Genomic DNA, 16,118 nt, shown 5'->3' with positions numbered 1-16,118 from the left:
GACATTCTATAAAAAAAAGACACTTGCACTCGAATGTTTATAGCAGCACAATTGACAATTGAAGATATGTGGAAACAACCCAAGTGCCCATCCATCCATGAGTTGATTAATAAAGAGTGGTATTGTATACCATGGAGTATACTCAGGCATAAAAACAGTGGTGAAAAGGTTGCCTTTTGTATGGGGGACTGTGAGTGGTGGTGTGGTGATTGATGTAGAGTCTCGATGGCCGATGGCCGTTGGAGTTGGAGGGGAGGGTGCAGAATTGCGGAATAGAGTGCGTAGGAGAGTTGTCCGTGCGGGGACCAAGTTCTCAAGTGGGGCAGCAAAGGATGGGTGATTCCTTTAAAATCACCTCATTTCTTGCATGCTCTGGGTGTGAGAATTTTCTAACTGGAGGAGCCAGCAGCTGCCCTTGGCCTTTTGGTGTTTGTTGGAATGATGGTGTGATAAAGTCTGGTGATTCTACGTTTGTCTTCCCACGTGGCTCACGTGGATGGAATTATAATTTGTGTCCATTACTCATGACTTCGTGCTCAGTTTTGCATACCTTAAAATTTTATTTATTCATCCATCTTCGTGTTTATTTACCAGGAGTGGAACTTCTTGGCGAGTTCGAAAGAGAGCTGGCCAAACACGAAAAGAACCGCCAGGAGCTGGCCAACGCCGAGAAACTCTTCGACCTTCCCATCACGATGTACCCGGAGCTGCTCAAAGTGCAGAAGGAGATGAGCGGGTTGAAGATGATTTACGAGCTCTATGGAGGCCTGAAGGTGAGTGTCCGCGACGGGCCCAGCGCCCCCGCGGGCAGCGTGGGGGTTACACCACAGTAAAGAGCTTGGGTCAGATTTCGTAGAAATGCTCATTTCCACCGCAGGGAGGGGACCGGGAAGTGACTGCCCATGGGTACGGGGTTTCCATTTGGGGTGTTGAAAAAGTTCTGGAACTGGATAGATGTTGGCGATAGTTGCTTAACATTGTGCATGTACTTGATGCCATGGAATTGCACAGTTCGAAATGGTTAAAATGGTAAATGTTATGTTACGTGTATTTCGCCACCGTCGTAAAAGAGAAAACTCTCTTTGGAGGTCAAGGGCTCGGTTAAGGTGCGGAGTAAAGGGTTTGGTTGGAAGTGGAAATTGAAAGTAGCAAATATCATGTCATTTAGGTGCCTCTGTTTGGTAAATGTTCACCAGTCATACATTCCTCTGTTGACTTAGTTCCTTATAGCTCAGCGCCGTGGGGGTGCGGGGCCAGGAATGGAGTCGTGTCTGCGCGTCCTGCCCTCCTTATGCCGCCGAGAAAGGCTGACCGTACTAGTCCGGGTTCTTGAGAGAGAACCAATAGGAGATGTATGCATCCAATGTCCTGGTCTGCATGTGTGTGTGTGTGTGTGTGTGTGTGTGTGTGTGTGTACATGTATAAAGATACTCGTTGTAAGGCTCATGTGATCACAGAGGCTGAGAAGCCGCCAGCTCCGTAGTCAGCAGCTGGAGCCCAGGGGAGCCGGTGGTGTAAGCTCCAGTCTGATGTCCCAGCTGGAAGACAGGCAGGCAGAGAGAGTAAATTCTCTCTCGGTCCTTTTGTTCCACTCAGGCCTTCCATGGATGGGCTGACAGCCCCCTCTGCTGTCTGCTTCCCTCGTCTGCCAGTGCCAGCGTTAATCTCACGCAGAGACTCTCGCAGACACACCCGGAATAGTGTTTGAAGATGTAGTTTTCGATTCCACATATCCACAGAGACAGCAGTTTTTTTTGAGGGCTTAAGAAAGTTGGAATTCTTTTGTTTTTGTTTTAGATCGTTGTAGTCAATCCTCTGTTGGTGAACCTGAGGTGGTTGTGGACAGATGGGTAATAATATTTTATTTTATTTTAATTTTATTAAAGACAAGGTCTCACTATGTTGCCCAGGCTAGAGTGCAGTGGTGTCAGCCTAGCTCACTGCAATCTCTAACTCCTGGGCTCAAGTGGTCCTTCTGCCTCAGCCTCCCAAGTACCTGGGACCACAGGTACCCACCACCACACCCAGCTAATTTTCAAATTTTTTATAGAGATAGGATCTTGCTATGTTGCCCAGGCTCGTCTTAAACTCCTGGCCTCAAGCGATCCTCCTGCCTCAGCCTCCCAAAGTGCTGGGGTTACAGACATGAGCCACCACACCCACCAGTAATAATATTTTCACAGAGCTGAGTGTGACCGAGGTAAGAACTTGTTCTTCCTGTCAAGTGACATTTCCGAAGGGGTCTTGTTGATGGAATGTTTCTTGCACATTTCCAGATTGCAAAGGAAGAATGGTCTCAGACCCTCTGGGCCAACCTGAATGTGCAGTTTCTCCAGGAAGGAATCGAAGGTTTTCTCAAGGCTCTCAGAAAGCTGCCTCGGCCGGTCCGCAGCCTGTCAGTGGCCTACCATTTGGAGATGAAAATGAAGGCATTCAAAGACTCCATTCCTTTACTTCTTGACTTGAAACACGAGGCACTAAGAGACAGGTTTGTTTTGTCTGCTGCGAGCCAATGGGAAAGTGTGGAAGGAACTTTTAGTTTAAAATGTGTCCCTTATCTTTGCTCAGATCTGGGGACAAGGAACAAAGGTTCAGCAATGATGTTTTGCTATACATGTGCAAGAGACAGTTCTAGAATAGTATTTCTATAAGATTACCAACCACAAGGATTCTTTAAAAAAAAAATCCCCATGAGGTGTAAAGTGGCATTTGCAGTTGCTCATTTGAAGATTAAAAAATATATGTATATAGAAAGGGGCCTAGACCAGGCCTGTCCAGCAGAAATGTCATGAGAGTCACATATGTCAGTCACATATGTCAGTTTTCTAGCAGCTACGTTAAAAGCTCAAAATGACACAGCTTCAATTAATTGTAAGAATATATTTTGATGAACCCAGTACATCCAAAACTTTTTTTCCGTGTATCCGCGGTGTGGATTTTTTTTTGTGCTGTTTTTTGTTTTTTTTTTAAACTCTGTGTTGATCTCGCTTTTGTTTTTCAGCGCCGGGTTTTGTGTCGTGTGTTTTGCCGTGTCTTGGGTTTTGTGTGGCCGTGTGTGTTTTGTGTCTCGTGTGGGGGAGTGTGGGTGTCTCTTTTGTTTTTTTTTGTGGCAGCGGGTGTTGTGGGGGGGGGGGGGGGGGGGGGGGCGCTCGCAGGGGTCCGTGATCGTTTGGTTGTGGCTCCGCACAGACGGGGTGAGCAGTTTTGTCAGCGACGTTCTCTCTTCCTCTGTCATGTTTCCCGAAGTGTGTCATCGAGTCAGGCAGTGACATCAGCGGCTTCATGTACTTAGCGAGAAAGTCATTCCGTTTTCAGTTCCCTTCCAAGCCTGTGTTTACATCCCGAGGAGTCTCCCTCGAGTGCTCACCTGTCTTTAGCACCTGCCGCACCTGTCTCTCCCTTTCGACCAGGCGCAGGCGGCCCTCAGCCCAGGGGACCCGGGGTCTCAGCCCTCCTCCTCTGCTGACGGACCCGGAGCCCTCGCTCTCCCCTTTGCGTACTTTCCTCGTCTCGCCCATGAAACTACGTAGACGGGAGCATCTTCTAGCCAAAGGGCCCTTTTTTATGATCTCATGACCCAGTGCTGCCCAAGCCTTGGTCATTTCTGGCCATTCTTGTCATATCCGAGCATCACTTATGCTGTCGTGGCTTATATTTTCATTTCTACCTGTTTATTTCTTTTTCACTTAAACGAATGTATTTTAAAAAGAAATTTGCACCACGGCTGTAAATGGAGAGCCAAAAGCTCTTGCCAGAAATAGAAAGTAATTATAAAAATAGAAAAATTTTCAAAAATTTCAGCTCAACGTGGTTGCCTGTGTCCTAGGCCCTCTGGGAAGCAGGCGGCAGCGGGGAGGCGTTGGAGACACAGCAGCGCCAAGCGGAGACTTTCCCCGCCATGTAATGATCAAAGGGATTGGGGAGGAGTGGCAGAGGGACCCCTCCCTCCCTGGGTGACTCAGGGTGGTGACACTCCTCCCTGGCAGCTCCCGTGCTAGGCACGGGACTGGGGGGCTCCTCATTTCTGAACATTGTGTGTGTTTACGACAAAAATTAGGGACTCGGCACCTACTGCCTGTCCCGGCAGGCGGCTGTCCTGTCCGGCGCCGCGGTGAGCCGCCCTCCCGCACGCGGGGCCGACAAAGGGGCAACCCGCAGGCTCAGTTCAGACCTTAAAGAAGGCCGAGTCGGGTCAAGCGCAGACGGCTTCCCGCCGCGTGTGTGCGCGGAGTCTGCCCCGCGCGGCCTGTTTGGAGGGGCCCTTCTCACTTTCTGTCACGCCGCTCGAAACCACGTGCAGTTGTTTGATTTATAGGTCTGTTTCGTTGTTTGCTGACTGTCTCCCCACGTAGGTGGCGGTTTCCGGAGGCTACAGGCCTTGCCCCTTGGTCATGGGGTCCCCCCTGCACCCACCCTGCCCCCTCCCTGGCACCGTCAGCGCACAGTAAATATTTGTCAACCGCACGACGGCTTATAATTTACACCAGGTCCTCAGAAAGGCTGACCGATCCAACAGAGATGGAGATCGCTGGTTGGGACTGTGATGGAAAGAGTTTCCAAGAATGAAAAGCTGCGTATTTTATTAAATGACTGTGGAGACGCGTGCTTGCGGGATCTGGCTAGATGCTGTTGCCTGGGGTAGCCAGTGGGACTTGGGAAAATTTGGGGAATAAACTTCCAGTGATGTCCTTGTCGTTTAGAATTCTATTATGGGATTTGTCCCGTGACTTACCCGAGAATCACGAAATCGGTCACTACATGCGGTCCCCACGCAGATTTTAACACTGATGCACTTTCAGGCACTGGAAAGAGCTCATGGAGAAAACGGGCGTCTTTTTTGAAACGACCGATACGTTCACCTTGGAAAATATGTTTGCGATGGAACTTCACAGACACACGGACGTTCTCAAGGAGATTGTCACCTCGGCTATCAAGGAGGTCGCCATCGAGAAGGTGAGACTGTGGCTAGAGAGCAGCCTGGAGGGAAAACTGTTTCTGTTCAAAGAGAACACACATTCGCTCTCGCACCCGTGGCATTGGGAATAAAGAATTGCATGTCGTAGACATCGGGTTTCTGCCTCGGTTACAGTTTTATTGCTCCTGTAGTGTTCCTTGCATTTATTGAGTCAATGACTGTTCATGGTAGAAAGATGAAAAAAGCCCGCTCATAATCCTACCACCTGGGGATAATTAACACTAACAGTTTAGTGTGTATCTTTTCCTACTTAAAAACGCATGCACGCATGTATACATGTACATTCTCACGTGTACATGTGCGGCACACATGCACACACAGCCTTGCATGTATATGCACAAACACACACAGACGCACACACCCGCACACACATATGCATGTGTATACAGTCACGTGTCGCTCAGTGGCGGGGATACCTTCTGAGAAATGTGTTGCTGGCGATTTCGTTGTTGCGCGAGCATCATGGAGCGCTCAGCTTCACCCGAGCCTCGCGGCGTAGCCTGCTGCGCACCCGGGCTGCGCGCCGTGGTCTCTGGCTCCTGGGCCGCCAACCTCCGCAGCATGTTCTGGACTGAACACCGTAGGCAGTTACAACACTGGTCAGTATTTGTGCATCGAAACACGGCTAACGTAGAAAAGGTGCAGAAAAATACAGTATTAATATCTTATGGGCCCACTGTCGTGTGTGTGGTCTGTCATTGACAGAAATGTTGCTATGTGACGTGTGATTGTACGTCTGCCCACACGTATAGATATGTACATACATGTATACAAACATATGTACATGTGCACGCCACACACATGCACCCATACACACATATACATATATACATACACATAGACAGGCACGTAATGGACACATGCACATATAATACACACATAGATGCATGCGTGCATGTTGATTCAGGTGTGTTTGACGATGGAATCACAGGCATATCGTGTTGCGATGTGGTTTTCCTCCTGAACAGTGGAGTCAACACAGTGGGTCTCGTCACCGCAGTCCCGGGGGGAGACCCTGGCGTCCAGACGCCGGCTCTGGCGCTCGGGTGGGGACGGCACCCGGCCTTGCGTGAGGGATCCGCACCCATGACCCAAACACCTCCCACCAGGCCCCGCCTCCGGCATTGAGGTCACATTCCAACAGGAGGTTTGAAGGGGACAAACGTCCAAACCGTAGCAGTATGTAACACGCGTACCTGGCACATAGCAAATGCTTGATGAGTGACTATTATTACCATGACACAGTCTCGACTTTTCAGGAAACTGATCCAGAACTCTGGTTTTATTGCTGCAAGCGAAGGAAGTTGCTGTTGGGTTGGGATTCTGTCTTTCCCATTTGTGTGTCTGAATCATTTGTTTTCTGTTCCTGACCAGGCTGTGAAGGAAATCCTGGACACGTGGGAAAACATGAAATTCACTGTGGTCAAGTATTACAAAGGCACGCAGGAGCGAGGCTACATTTTGGGCTCTGTTGATGAAATTATTCAGTCTCTCGATGACAACACTTTCAACCTGCAGAGCATCTCAGGAAGCAGATTTGTGGGGCCTTTTCTGCAAACTGTTCACAAATGGGAAAAAACACTTTCTCTAATAGGGGAAGTTATTGAGGTGAGTGAAGACAGAAAAAAAATGGATTAGAGCCAATCATAGCAGGAAAGAACCTCTCTATGAGAATATTTTGTGCTTAGAAATGAATGATCCTCTTGCATACTTTTGTCTTGGAGAGGAGTGCATGATTAGAGGAGTTGATCTGACTTTTAATTTCAACGAACGATTTTTAGTTTCCAAGATTCCTAATTGGTTCTTTTCCGTATGTCCCTGTTCTTCTTTCATACTGTCCTGTTCTTGTTGCAAGGATGCTTTCACATCCTTTATTACACAGAAAATTGTAAACATATTTATTTTAAAGTCCTTTTCAGATTTCTCTATACTTTTTGTTTTCTCAGGCAAGAATTTTCCTCCTTTTTTGTGTCTGCCAGCTGTCTCTCATGGTGGCTTTTCCTCTGTGTGATTTTGATGATTTTTAGTTTCATCACACATAAAGTTTTCTCCCTGTGCTTGCATCACTGTGTCTTCTGCTTTTGCGGTCTCTCTAACCTGGCCTGTCACATTGGGAAGCACCAAAGTCTTATATTAGGTGCTCTGGGGCCTTCTTCCTTTGTGGACGAGACTAGTCCAGACCCTCTGTGAGCAACCTGGGCTCATTTCACCATTTTCGGGTGGCTGCCTTTTTTCCTGCCCAGACCACAGGCAGGCACCTTGTCCTGGCTGCAACCAGAGCTTCGGCTGGGCTGATGCCCGGCCCGGTTCACTGGCTGGAAGTGTGACTCCGGCCCAGGCCTCCCATCATGCCCAGGCTACCTTGGCTTGCTTTTATTTGTCTATGACTTTTTATTAGCGGAAGCTCTGATTTAGAATATGCATACAGCACTGCTGTTTTCTTTGCTAGCTAAAATTTTTTTTTTAATTGAGGTGCAGTTTATATAACATAAAATGAACCATTTTAAAGCACACAATTCAGTGAGATGTATGTAGGACATTCACAGTGCTGTGCAACCACCACCTATAGTTCCAGAACATTTTCATGAAGCCGAAAGAAAGCCCGGTACCCATTAAGCTGTCTTTCCCTCCTGATCACCCCTCCTCCCAGCCCCTGGCAACCAGCGGTCTGTTTTCTGTCTCTGTGGACTTACCCATTGTAGATATTTCGTGTAAATGGAGTCACACCGTAGGTGGTTCCTTGCGTCTGGCTTTTTTTCGCTTAGTGGAGTATTTTTGCGGCTCATCCACATATATCAGTACTTCATTCCTTTTTATGGCCAGATAATATTTGATCGTATGGACAGACCGCATTTTGTCTGTCTGTCCATTGGTCGATGGGCATTTGGGTGGCGTCCACCTTTTGGCTGTCGTGAACAGTTCTGCCGTGAGCCTTCGTGTACAACTATTTAGTGGAGTCCCCGTTGTCAAATCTTTTGGGTCCGTATCTAGTAGCAGAATTGCGGGTCACGTGGTGCCTGGCTCACTTTTTCCATGGGTTTCTGCATGGCCTGTGCTTGGTGGTTGTGGGTCACAGGGCTCTACCCGCTGCTCATAACTAGAAGTTTCCTCCCTGTCCTGGGCTGGCGTAGAGAATTTTCTTTGCTTTTGTTATGTGTTCTCCGGCACCCCGTCCATCTGGAGTGGAAGGGGCCGTGTGAGTCCTCACTCTGTCGTCTCGCCTGGAACCCCCTTCACCCGAGTCGATTCGAATCTGTCCTGTGTCAAGGTGGGGCTTTGCAAGACATTCCTTGAGGTGCTGGTAACCTCTGCTGACATGAACATTTTGTGCCTTCGCAGATTTGGATGTTGGTTCAGAGAAAATGGATGTATCTTGAAAGCATTTTTATTGGCGGAGATATAAGATCACAACTTCCGGATGAGGCAAAGAAGTTTGACAACATCGACAGAATATTTAAAAGGGCAAGTGACTGGCGTCTATTTTGGTCATGAGAGGAGGACAGTGCTTTGAGATATTTTTATTTTTGTATGTGCATGTCATATTTTCTCCATTGGTAGCTTCTGAATTTTTTCTGTTATTGTTTGTGACCTTAATCAGTTTAGTAAAAATTTCAGAGTTGACACGGCGGCTCGTGCCTGTAGTCCCAGCTACTCAGGAGGCGGAGGCAGGAGGCTTGAGTCTAGGAGTTTGAGGTTACAGTGAGCTATGATTGCACCACTGTGCTCCGCCTGGGCAACAGAGCAAGACCCCATTTCTAAAGAAGAAAAAAAAAATGTGTGTTTGATATTTAGCGGCTGGCATATTCCATTGAAACTTTTTCAATGTTTATTTTTATTATAAAAGCAATACTTGCTTGTTTAAAAAATTTTGAAAATGTAAAAAAGAAGGAAAAATGGTTCTGTCACCTTCATGGGACCACTTTAATTTGTCAGTTTATTCCTTTTTATCTTTTTTCCTATGTGAATAGGTTTAAAAACATAACGATAATCATATTGTGTACGATTTTATAACTTACAATTTTATCTTAATATTGTGAGAAACATTTCATATTATGAAGCCATCTGAGAAAACATTTTAATGGCTTTATATACCATTCCAGTGAATGGGCTGACATTAGTTGACTGTTCTCTAGTCATTTGACCTTTTGTTTCAACAGAATTCTTTGCTTGCATAAATAATGTGTAGGTTTGTGCCTAATGGCTTTTCCATATTTAGGATGAATATCTTAAAACAAGTTGTTGGAAGACAAATTGCCCGTGAAAGGGTGTGCTCACTTTAAATCCTTTCCAGACAGGGCTGTGCCAGTTGTCACTGCTGCCACTAATCAGTGCGGCTGGGATTTTAACCCAGCCCACCCACCCTCAAAGCCGAGTACTCCGCTATTAATGCTCAGCTGGCCTGTTGTGCTCTTCAGTTACGGGCGGGCAGGGCAGGTGTCTGTTCTCTTGACCCGCTAGAGTTTATAATTGTTTCTTATTCATTTGCATAAGCTCTTTTTTGAAAAACATAAAAAAAAATACACGGGAAAAATCAATTCATTATAGAAAAATTTAGAAATTATTTAAAAAGCAAAAAAAAAAAAAAAGCCAAGAAAAATAAAAAAAATAGAAAAAAAATGCGTACACCACCACCACCCAAGATAATCACTTTAACAGCTGAGCAGATGGATTCCCAGAATGACTATTCCTGTGTAAACATATCGGTACATATTGATAAGTAAGGACGCCACAAAGCGCCATCATCCTTGCCAATATAATTGGCTCATTTCATTTAACATTTTTGACCTATTTCCGTAAACAAACAACTAATTTGGCACTTACGGCAGATTATTTACCTGTTTCTCTGTTGTTGGATGTTTAGGCAATTTCTTTCCTTCTTTTGTTCTTTTGCTTTTTTGCCGGCCTAAAGAGAGCTGCAGTGACCGCTGTATGTACGCAGATTGTTCCAAGTGCAGCCGCTGGCTTGGGTCATTCAGCAGCTGTCGGCTGAGCTCCTGCCGGGTGCAGCACTGTTGTGGGTGGGTGGGACCCGCCGGGGAACAAAGCACCTAAAACCCCTTCCCCCTGCAGCTGGCCTCGTAGTGGGAAGATGGGGGAAAAAACACCAAGACATAAGTTAGTTATATGTGATGAGTTGGGAGGTGCTATAGGCGTGCTTGTTTAAAAATCTGATGGCTTTTGCCGCATGGGTCCCCCGCCAGGCCGTGGCCCTGGGCGGTTTGTCAGTTCTGTTCTGGGCCCTGGCGAACGCCTGTTCCGGGGGCACCTCGCGTGACGTGCCCTTCTGTCCCCGCCCAGATCATGGGCGAGACCTTGAAGGACCCCGTGATCAAGCGCTGCTGCGAGGCCCCGAACCGCCTCCACGACCTGCAGAACATCGGCGAGGGCCTGGAGAGGTGCCAGAAGAGCTTGAACGACTACTTGGACTCCAAGAGAAACGCCTTCCCGAGGTTCTTCTTCATCTCCGACGACGAGCTGCTCAGCATCCTGGGCAGCAGCGACCCGCTGTGCGTGCAGGAGCACATGATAAAGGTGGGCGCTGGCGCGAGCTTCGCAGCTGCGGTTTGTGCTTCCCCCGTTCCCTTTGCGATGAGCTCCGCAACCCCGAGGTTTAGGACCGTGCACTGCTGCTGGAGTTTCCATCTGAACCGAGAGCCCGACGGTCCTCAGTCTGGAATGACACCAGCCTCAGCTCTTTCTCCACAGTCCAAAACCTTCTTTTTTTTTGAGAAACTAAAGAAATACAGAAATACACAAAGGCTAATATAATAAACAGAGAGGCAGTAGAGGATGGTCGTTTAGTACAGGGACTCCGGAACCAGATTGCCTGGGTTCAAATCCTGGCTCTCCACTGAGTTGCTGTGTGACCTTTGGCAAGTTACTTAACCTCTCTGAGCATTGGTTTCCTTGTCTGTAAATGGACATAACCCTCACAGTTACCTGTTTCAGTGGAGTTGTTATAAAGATGAAATGAGTTAATATTTATGAAGTACTTAGCAAAGTGCCTGCCTTTCAATGGTAGCTAAAGAACTTTATCACCACTGACCTCTAACTCCCCAGCCCGGGCTGCTTCCTTACCCTCCTTCCTCCTGCACGCTCAACTGGTACCTGTGTCTGGGTTCCTCCCCATCCCGGAAGTGTCAGAGAGTCTGTCTTCTTTTTGTTTCCTCTTTTAATCCATCACGGATGGCGCACAGTGCCGGGTGAACGGAAGTACCCAGTGCATGTCTGTGGAGTGCAGACAGCCGGGCGAACGAGCATCTATTTGGTGTGCGACCTCGGCTGGCCCGGTGCCGTCGCTCGGGTCCCGGCAGCCCTGCCGTGGGAGGGCGTGCGGCGGGCTGGTCTTGGAGTTCAGAACTCGGCGGAAGTATGACGGGGTCCCTCTGCCGCTGTGTTGCAGATGTACGACAACATAGCGTCGCTGCGGTTTAACGACGGGGACAGCGGGGAGAAACTGGCGTCGGCGATGATTTCGGCGGAAGGCGAAGTCATGGAGTTTCGGAAGGTCATCCGGGCCGAAGGGCGGGTGGAGGACTGGATGACGGCGGTGCTGAACGAGATGAGAAGGACCAACAGACTCATCACCAAGGAGGCCATTTTCAGATACTGCGAGGACAGAAGCCGGTAAGGCCGCGAGCGTGAACGTGGGCGGCTCTGCTCCCCTGTGGGCAGGGCGGATCAGCTCCGAGGGTTTGGAGATTGGCTGACGTTTCTTTTCTTGCGGTAGCTAACTAGCCGACACAGCGCTGCCTTTAAGTGACCCCCTGGTGCGGGTGTGCTCCCGGGCAGCTTGTTAGAAATGCGAGTCCTTGGGCCGCACCCCACACCTGCCCACCGGACGCTCTGAGAGTGGGGCCCCGGGACAACCACCGACTTGTGGACCAGCAGTGAACAGGGGTTTAGTGGGATCGATTATGCGCGTATAGAGTTTTTCTAAAGTATTTAATGAATTTTAATTAAGCGTTCCTTGCATTGCAAGTCCAGCTTTTATGAAGATCGGGTTAGACCTGCGTGCATGCACCTGGAGGCGCGTCCGTACGAATCATTAAATGAGAAAAGCAAGGTGCAGGGGAACTTACACCACTTGATGCATTTTCGGAGAAGCACCGGTCACCGCTCCTTCTCATGTGTTTATGTGTAATTGATTAGGTCTGGCGGTAACGGAAGAAGCGGCGGGTGACACTCAGGAAGCTATAACAAGGGCGTGGTCAAAGATTACGGAAGTCTTTGTTGGAACGTTTTTACGATAAGCCCATAATACTAAGTCATTGTGAAAACTTACGCAGAAATATTTCACGATTTTATAGTATTTTTATGCAGTCAGGTGCCTGCGGCATTTTCTTCAGGCGGATCACGGGCCTGGTATTTTACTATCTAGGCAGAGAATCTTCCTGTCATTTGCTTACCTAAACCTTGACTCTGCTGTCCCCAATCCAGAAGTAAAAGTCCCGAGGGGGCTGTTGTCGGCGCGCGTCCTCGGATCGGCCGGAGTCCCTGACGGTGCGCTTCCCCCGCAGGGTCGACTGGATGCTCCTGTACCAGGGCATGGTGGTGCTGGCCGCCAGCCAGGTGTGGTGGACCTGGGAGGTGGAGGACGTCTTCCGCAAAGTGCGGGACGGGGAGAAGCAGGCCATGAAGAACTACGGCCGGAAGATGCACCGGCAGATCGATGAGTTGGTGACGCGCATCACCACGCGCTTAAGCAAAAACGACAGGAAGAAATACAACACCGTCCTCATCATCGACGTGCACGCCAGAGACATCGTGGATTCTTTCATAAGGGGCAGGTGAGCGTCTTCCGCGGCCACCTGCGTTTCAAAACGGACCCTTTGGTGTTCTCTGGTCCCCATCAACCGTCCCCCCGGCCCCACCCCGCATTTCTCGCCACCCAGCATTCTCGAAGCCCGGGAGTTCGAGTGGGAAAGTCAGCTGCGGTTTTACTGGGACCGAGAGCCAGACGAGCTGAACATCCGGCAGTGCACGGGGACCTTCGGCTACGGCTACGAGTACATGGGCCTGAACGGGCGGCTGGTCATCACTCCCCTCACCGACCGCATCTACCTGACGCTCACCCAGGTGACCGTGGCCCTGCGCTCTCAGTGCCGTGTCCCTTGGGGCTGTGCGTTTCCCCCCAAGCATGGCGGTGGCCACTGAAACAGTTAAGGGAGATCAGGAAAAGATGTTCCATTCGGAATATAACCTGATCGTCACCGTTTGGGATGGGGATGTGAGTGTGCCCCTGAGGGCCGTCCCTGGGGACCATTGGGGCGTCATCCTTAGGGCAGGCACCAAACAGCTGCTCAGTCCCTGGGTCACTGGTCCCTATATAACGGGGGGTCGGCAGAGGTCAGTGGAAGGGTGCAGACACGTCAAAGGGGGTGCCTCCTGGGGCCGAGAGCACCGTGCTTTTGCACGTCTTACGACAGCCCTTATTCCGGACTCCAAGCGAGCAGCCTTAGAAGATGGAGATGGTGTCTCCCTCCAGGACAGCGGGCGATGCAGATACCGTCGCTGTCCAGGCAGGGTTTGGGCAGGGGTGCGAGCAACGCCTGCGACTCAGACCCGCTGTGGCGCGGGGTGCACCTGGGCCTCCCCCGCCTCTCCTCTGGGACCCGCGGGCCCGGGGTGGAGGGACGGGCGGGAACGGGAAGCCCACGCTGTCTTCTGTGCTCGGAGTAATAAAGTCCTTTGCTTTGGGGGAAGAAAAAAGGTGTGATCTTAATCTGCGTGAGTCAGGGTTCTCCAAAGAAACAGAACCAGCTGGAGACGATCCGTCTCTATCTAGACAGTGTGCAGGTGGGCATCTGGGCAGAGATTCGTTAGGAGCTGTTGACCGGTGCGGGCACAGAGGATGCGCCCCGCAGGCTGTCGTTGCGGGTGTAGCGCCGCAGAGCCAGCGGCGCGGTGGGAAGGTCCGACCGCGGAGAAGCAGCAGTGCAGACCCCGGTCTGGGTCCGAAGGCCTGGGAAGCAGGGGCGCCAAGTGTGGATGCCGATGTCCCAGCCCAGGCAGCGTCAATCCAGCCTTCCTCCTTCCTCGTGTTCCAGTCAGTCTTCAAGGGGTTGGATGGGGCCACCCACCCTGGGGGGGCCGCCTGCTTCCTCAGTCCGACCCTCACAGACACACCCGGAACGACGTTTGGCCACCTGTGGGCATCCTGTGGCCCAGTCAGGTCGACACATAGAATTAATGATCACTGGTCCATGTATATATGCGCACACGCACGCACACGCACACACACACGCACGCACGCACGCGCACACACACACGCACGCACACACGCACGCACACACACACGCACACACACACACAAGCACGCACACGCACGCACACACACACTCTGCACCTGTCATCACAGTAACGAATTTGGAAGCGACACCTGTCTCCTTCTGTGCATCAGAAAACACGTTTACCTTTGGCTTATTGCAGGCCCTGTCCATGTATCTGGGCGGCGCCCCTGCTGGCCCGGCAGGTACGGGCAAAACCGAGACCACCAAGGACCTGGCGAAAGCTCTGGGCTTGCTCTGCGTCGTAACCAACTGCGGCGAAGGCATGGATTACAAAGTAAGGCCTTGCTGTCACTTCTGGTCCTATCTTGTTAGGCAGAGAGCTTAAAGCGGGACATGGCAGGAAGGCATTTCACCTCACTGTGACATGGCGACAGCTGCAAGAATATGGTAGAAAACCTCTGACCACCACAGTCCCAGAACTGGAATGTGTCTGCGTAAAGATTCTGCTTTGTCAGCAGCATGTAGAGCAGGAGTCCTGGACCACCTAGCGTACCGGGGTTGGGTAGCTAATGTGAATGAGTAAAGCAGCCGGCAGAGGCAATAGGGAGTGGTGGGGTCTGTGGCCAAGTGGAGAACAGTGCTCTAAAGGGGTGTGGCTGCTCAGCTTTGATTAATTATTGCTACTTGGGAAAGTGGTCCCACCATTGCTAGACTTCATAGCATTTCAAGAGAAGCCAAAAGTCTGGCATTTTACACAAAAATCTTGATTTGTAAAATCCCTAGTGGGAGCTGGCCCATGAGAGGGGCTTGGAAGTCTTGCCAGAAGGATCCGTTTGTGGGGGGCTGGCTGGCTGCTTCTTTGTCAACCGACAATCTCGTTGTTTGCTTTGATTTAGAAAGTGTATCCACAAATGTGTTGCTTGCAGTTTTAAAGACGAAAATCGCCCTTGCCCTGACATCTCTTTCACTCCAGGCCGTGGGGAAGATTTTCTCTGGCCTTGCGCAGTGCGGGGCTTGGGGCTGCTTTGACGAGTTTAATCGCATCGACGCCTCTGTGCTCTCAGTTATCTCGTCTCAGATCCAGACCATCCGAAACGCTCTGATCCATCAGTTAACCACGTTCCAGGTGAGGACAAGTGGGAAGCCCACCGCGATCGTCTCCCCAGGGTGGAAACTTGCCCCGTTGCCTTTGAAACGTCGGGTGGTGCGGAGCTGTCTTTCCAGACTAGACTTCCTGGAGAGGATTTGTCAGATTTTCGTTCTCCAATTGAGTTGGTTGGGATTCCCCAAATTATCATCGCTGATGATTACAGATATTATTTATTTTATTTTTCATTGCAAAATATTAAGGGGGTACAAATGTTCGGGGTTACATGGATCGTTTTTGTAACGCTCGAGTCCTGGCTGTGGGTGTGTCCGTCACCCAAATAGTGCTCACCGTACCCATTATGTTGGTGCATTCCCCACCCCCTTGCTTTCCACGGAGTTCTACTTCCCTCTGTGCACAGCTGCGCCCATCGGTTAGCTCCGATTTAATAGTGTGTACCTGTGGTGTTTGTTTTTCCATTCTTGAGATATTTGACTAAAGATTTTAATAGTCCAAGGACTTCAAACTAATTCCAGACATATAACTAACAGTTAGAGACAGGTAGCACATGTTCTCAAATAAGTCATGTGCAGGGACCCCTATAAAGGGAAAAAAACATTCTTGGTGACTTCCCAGGTCTGAGAAGACCTGACTTAGAAAGTTAATGTTCCGTTCAATCACGTTATCACAGTGAACAAGAAATTCTGCCTTCATACCTTATAAAGTTATGGCATTATTATGAGTAGGATTTTTAATGTTGTTATCAAAGTGAGAAGGCAAATTGAAAACAAATTTTTCGGGGGCCGGGCGTGGTGGCTCACAC

General features: G+C 49.7%; 1 protein-coding gene across 1 annotated transcript in view; it reads left to right on the top strand.

Moving 5' to 3' along the window:
- Positions 1-16,118, top strand: part of DNAH10 (dynein, axonemal, heavy chain 10) — a 127,841-nt gene that overhangs the window by 41,772 nt on the left and 69,951 nt on the right. Inside the window, exons 21-31 of the mRNA XM_012663403.1 lie at positions 595-773; positions 2,277-2,488; positions 4,800-4,953; positions 6,350-6,583; positions 8,315-8,437; positions 10,274-10,507; positions 11,379-11,602; positions 12,496-12,765; positions 12,871-13,054; positions 14,408-14,542; positions 15,182-15,334. Of these exons, the coding sequence (XP_012518857.1) occupies positions 595-773; positions 2,277-2,488; positions 4,800-4,953; positions 6,350-6,583; positions 8,315-8,437; positions 10,274-10,507; positions 11,379-11,602; positions 12,496-12,765; positions 12,871-13,054; positions 14,408-14,542; positions 15,182-15,334 (2,102 nt within the window). The remainder of the gene's footprint in view (positions 1-594; positions 774-2,276; positions 2,489-4,799; positions 4,954-6,349; positions 6,584-8,314; positions 8,438-10,273; positions 10,508-11,378; positions 11,603-12,495; positions 12,766-12,870; positions 13,055-14,407; positions 14,543-15,181; positions 15,335-16,118) is intronic.

This window comes from Propithecus coquereli, unplaced genomic scaffold (assembly GCF_000956105.1).
Source record: "Propithecus coquereli isolate 6110/MARCELLA unplaced genomic scaffold, Pcoq_1.0 Scaffold81, whole genome shotgun sequence".
NCBI lineage: Eukaryota > Metazoa > Chordata > Mammalia > Primates > Indriidae > Propithecus > Propithecus coquereli.
Note: the sequence above shows the minus strand (reverse complement) of the source record. Positions and strands in the feature narration are given on the sequence as shown.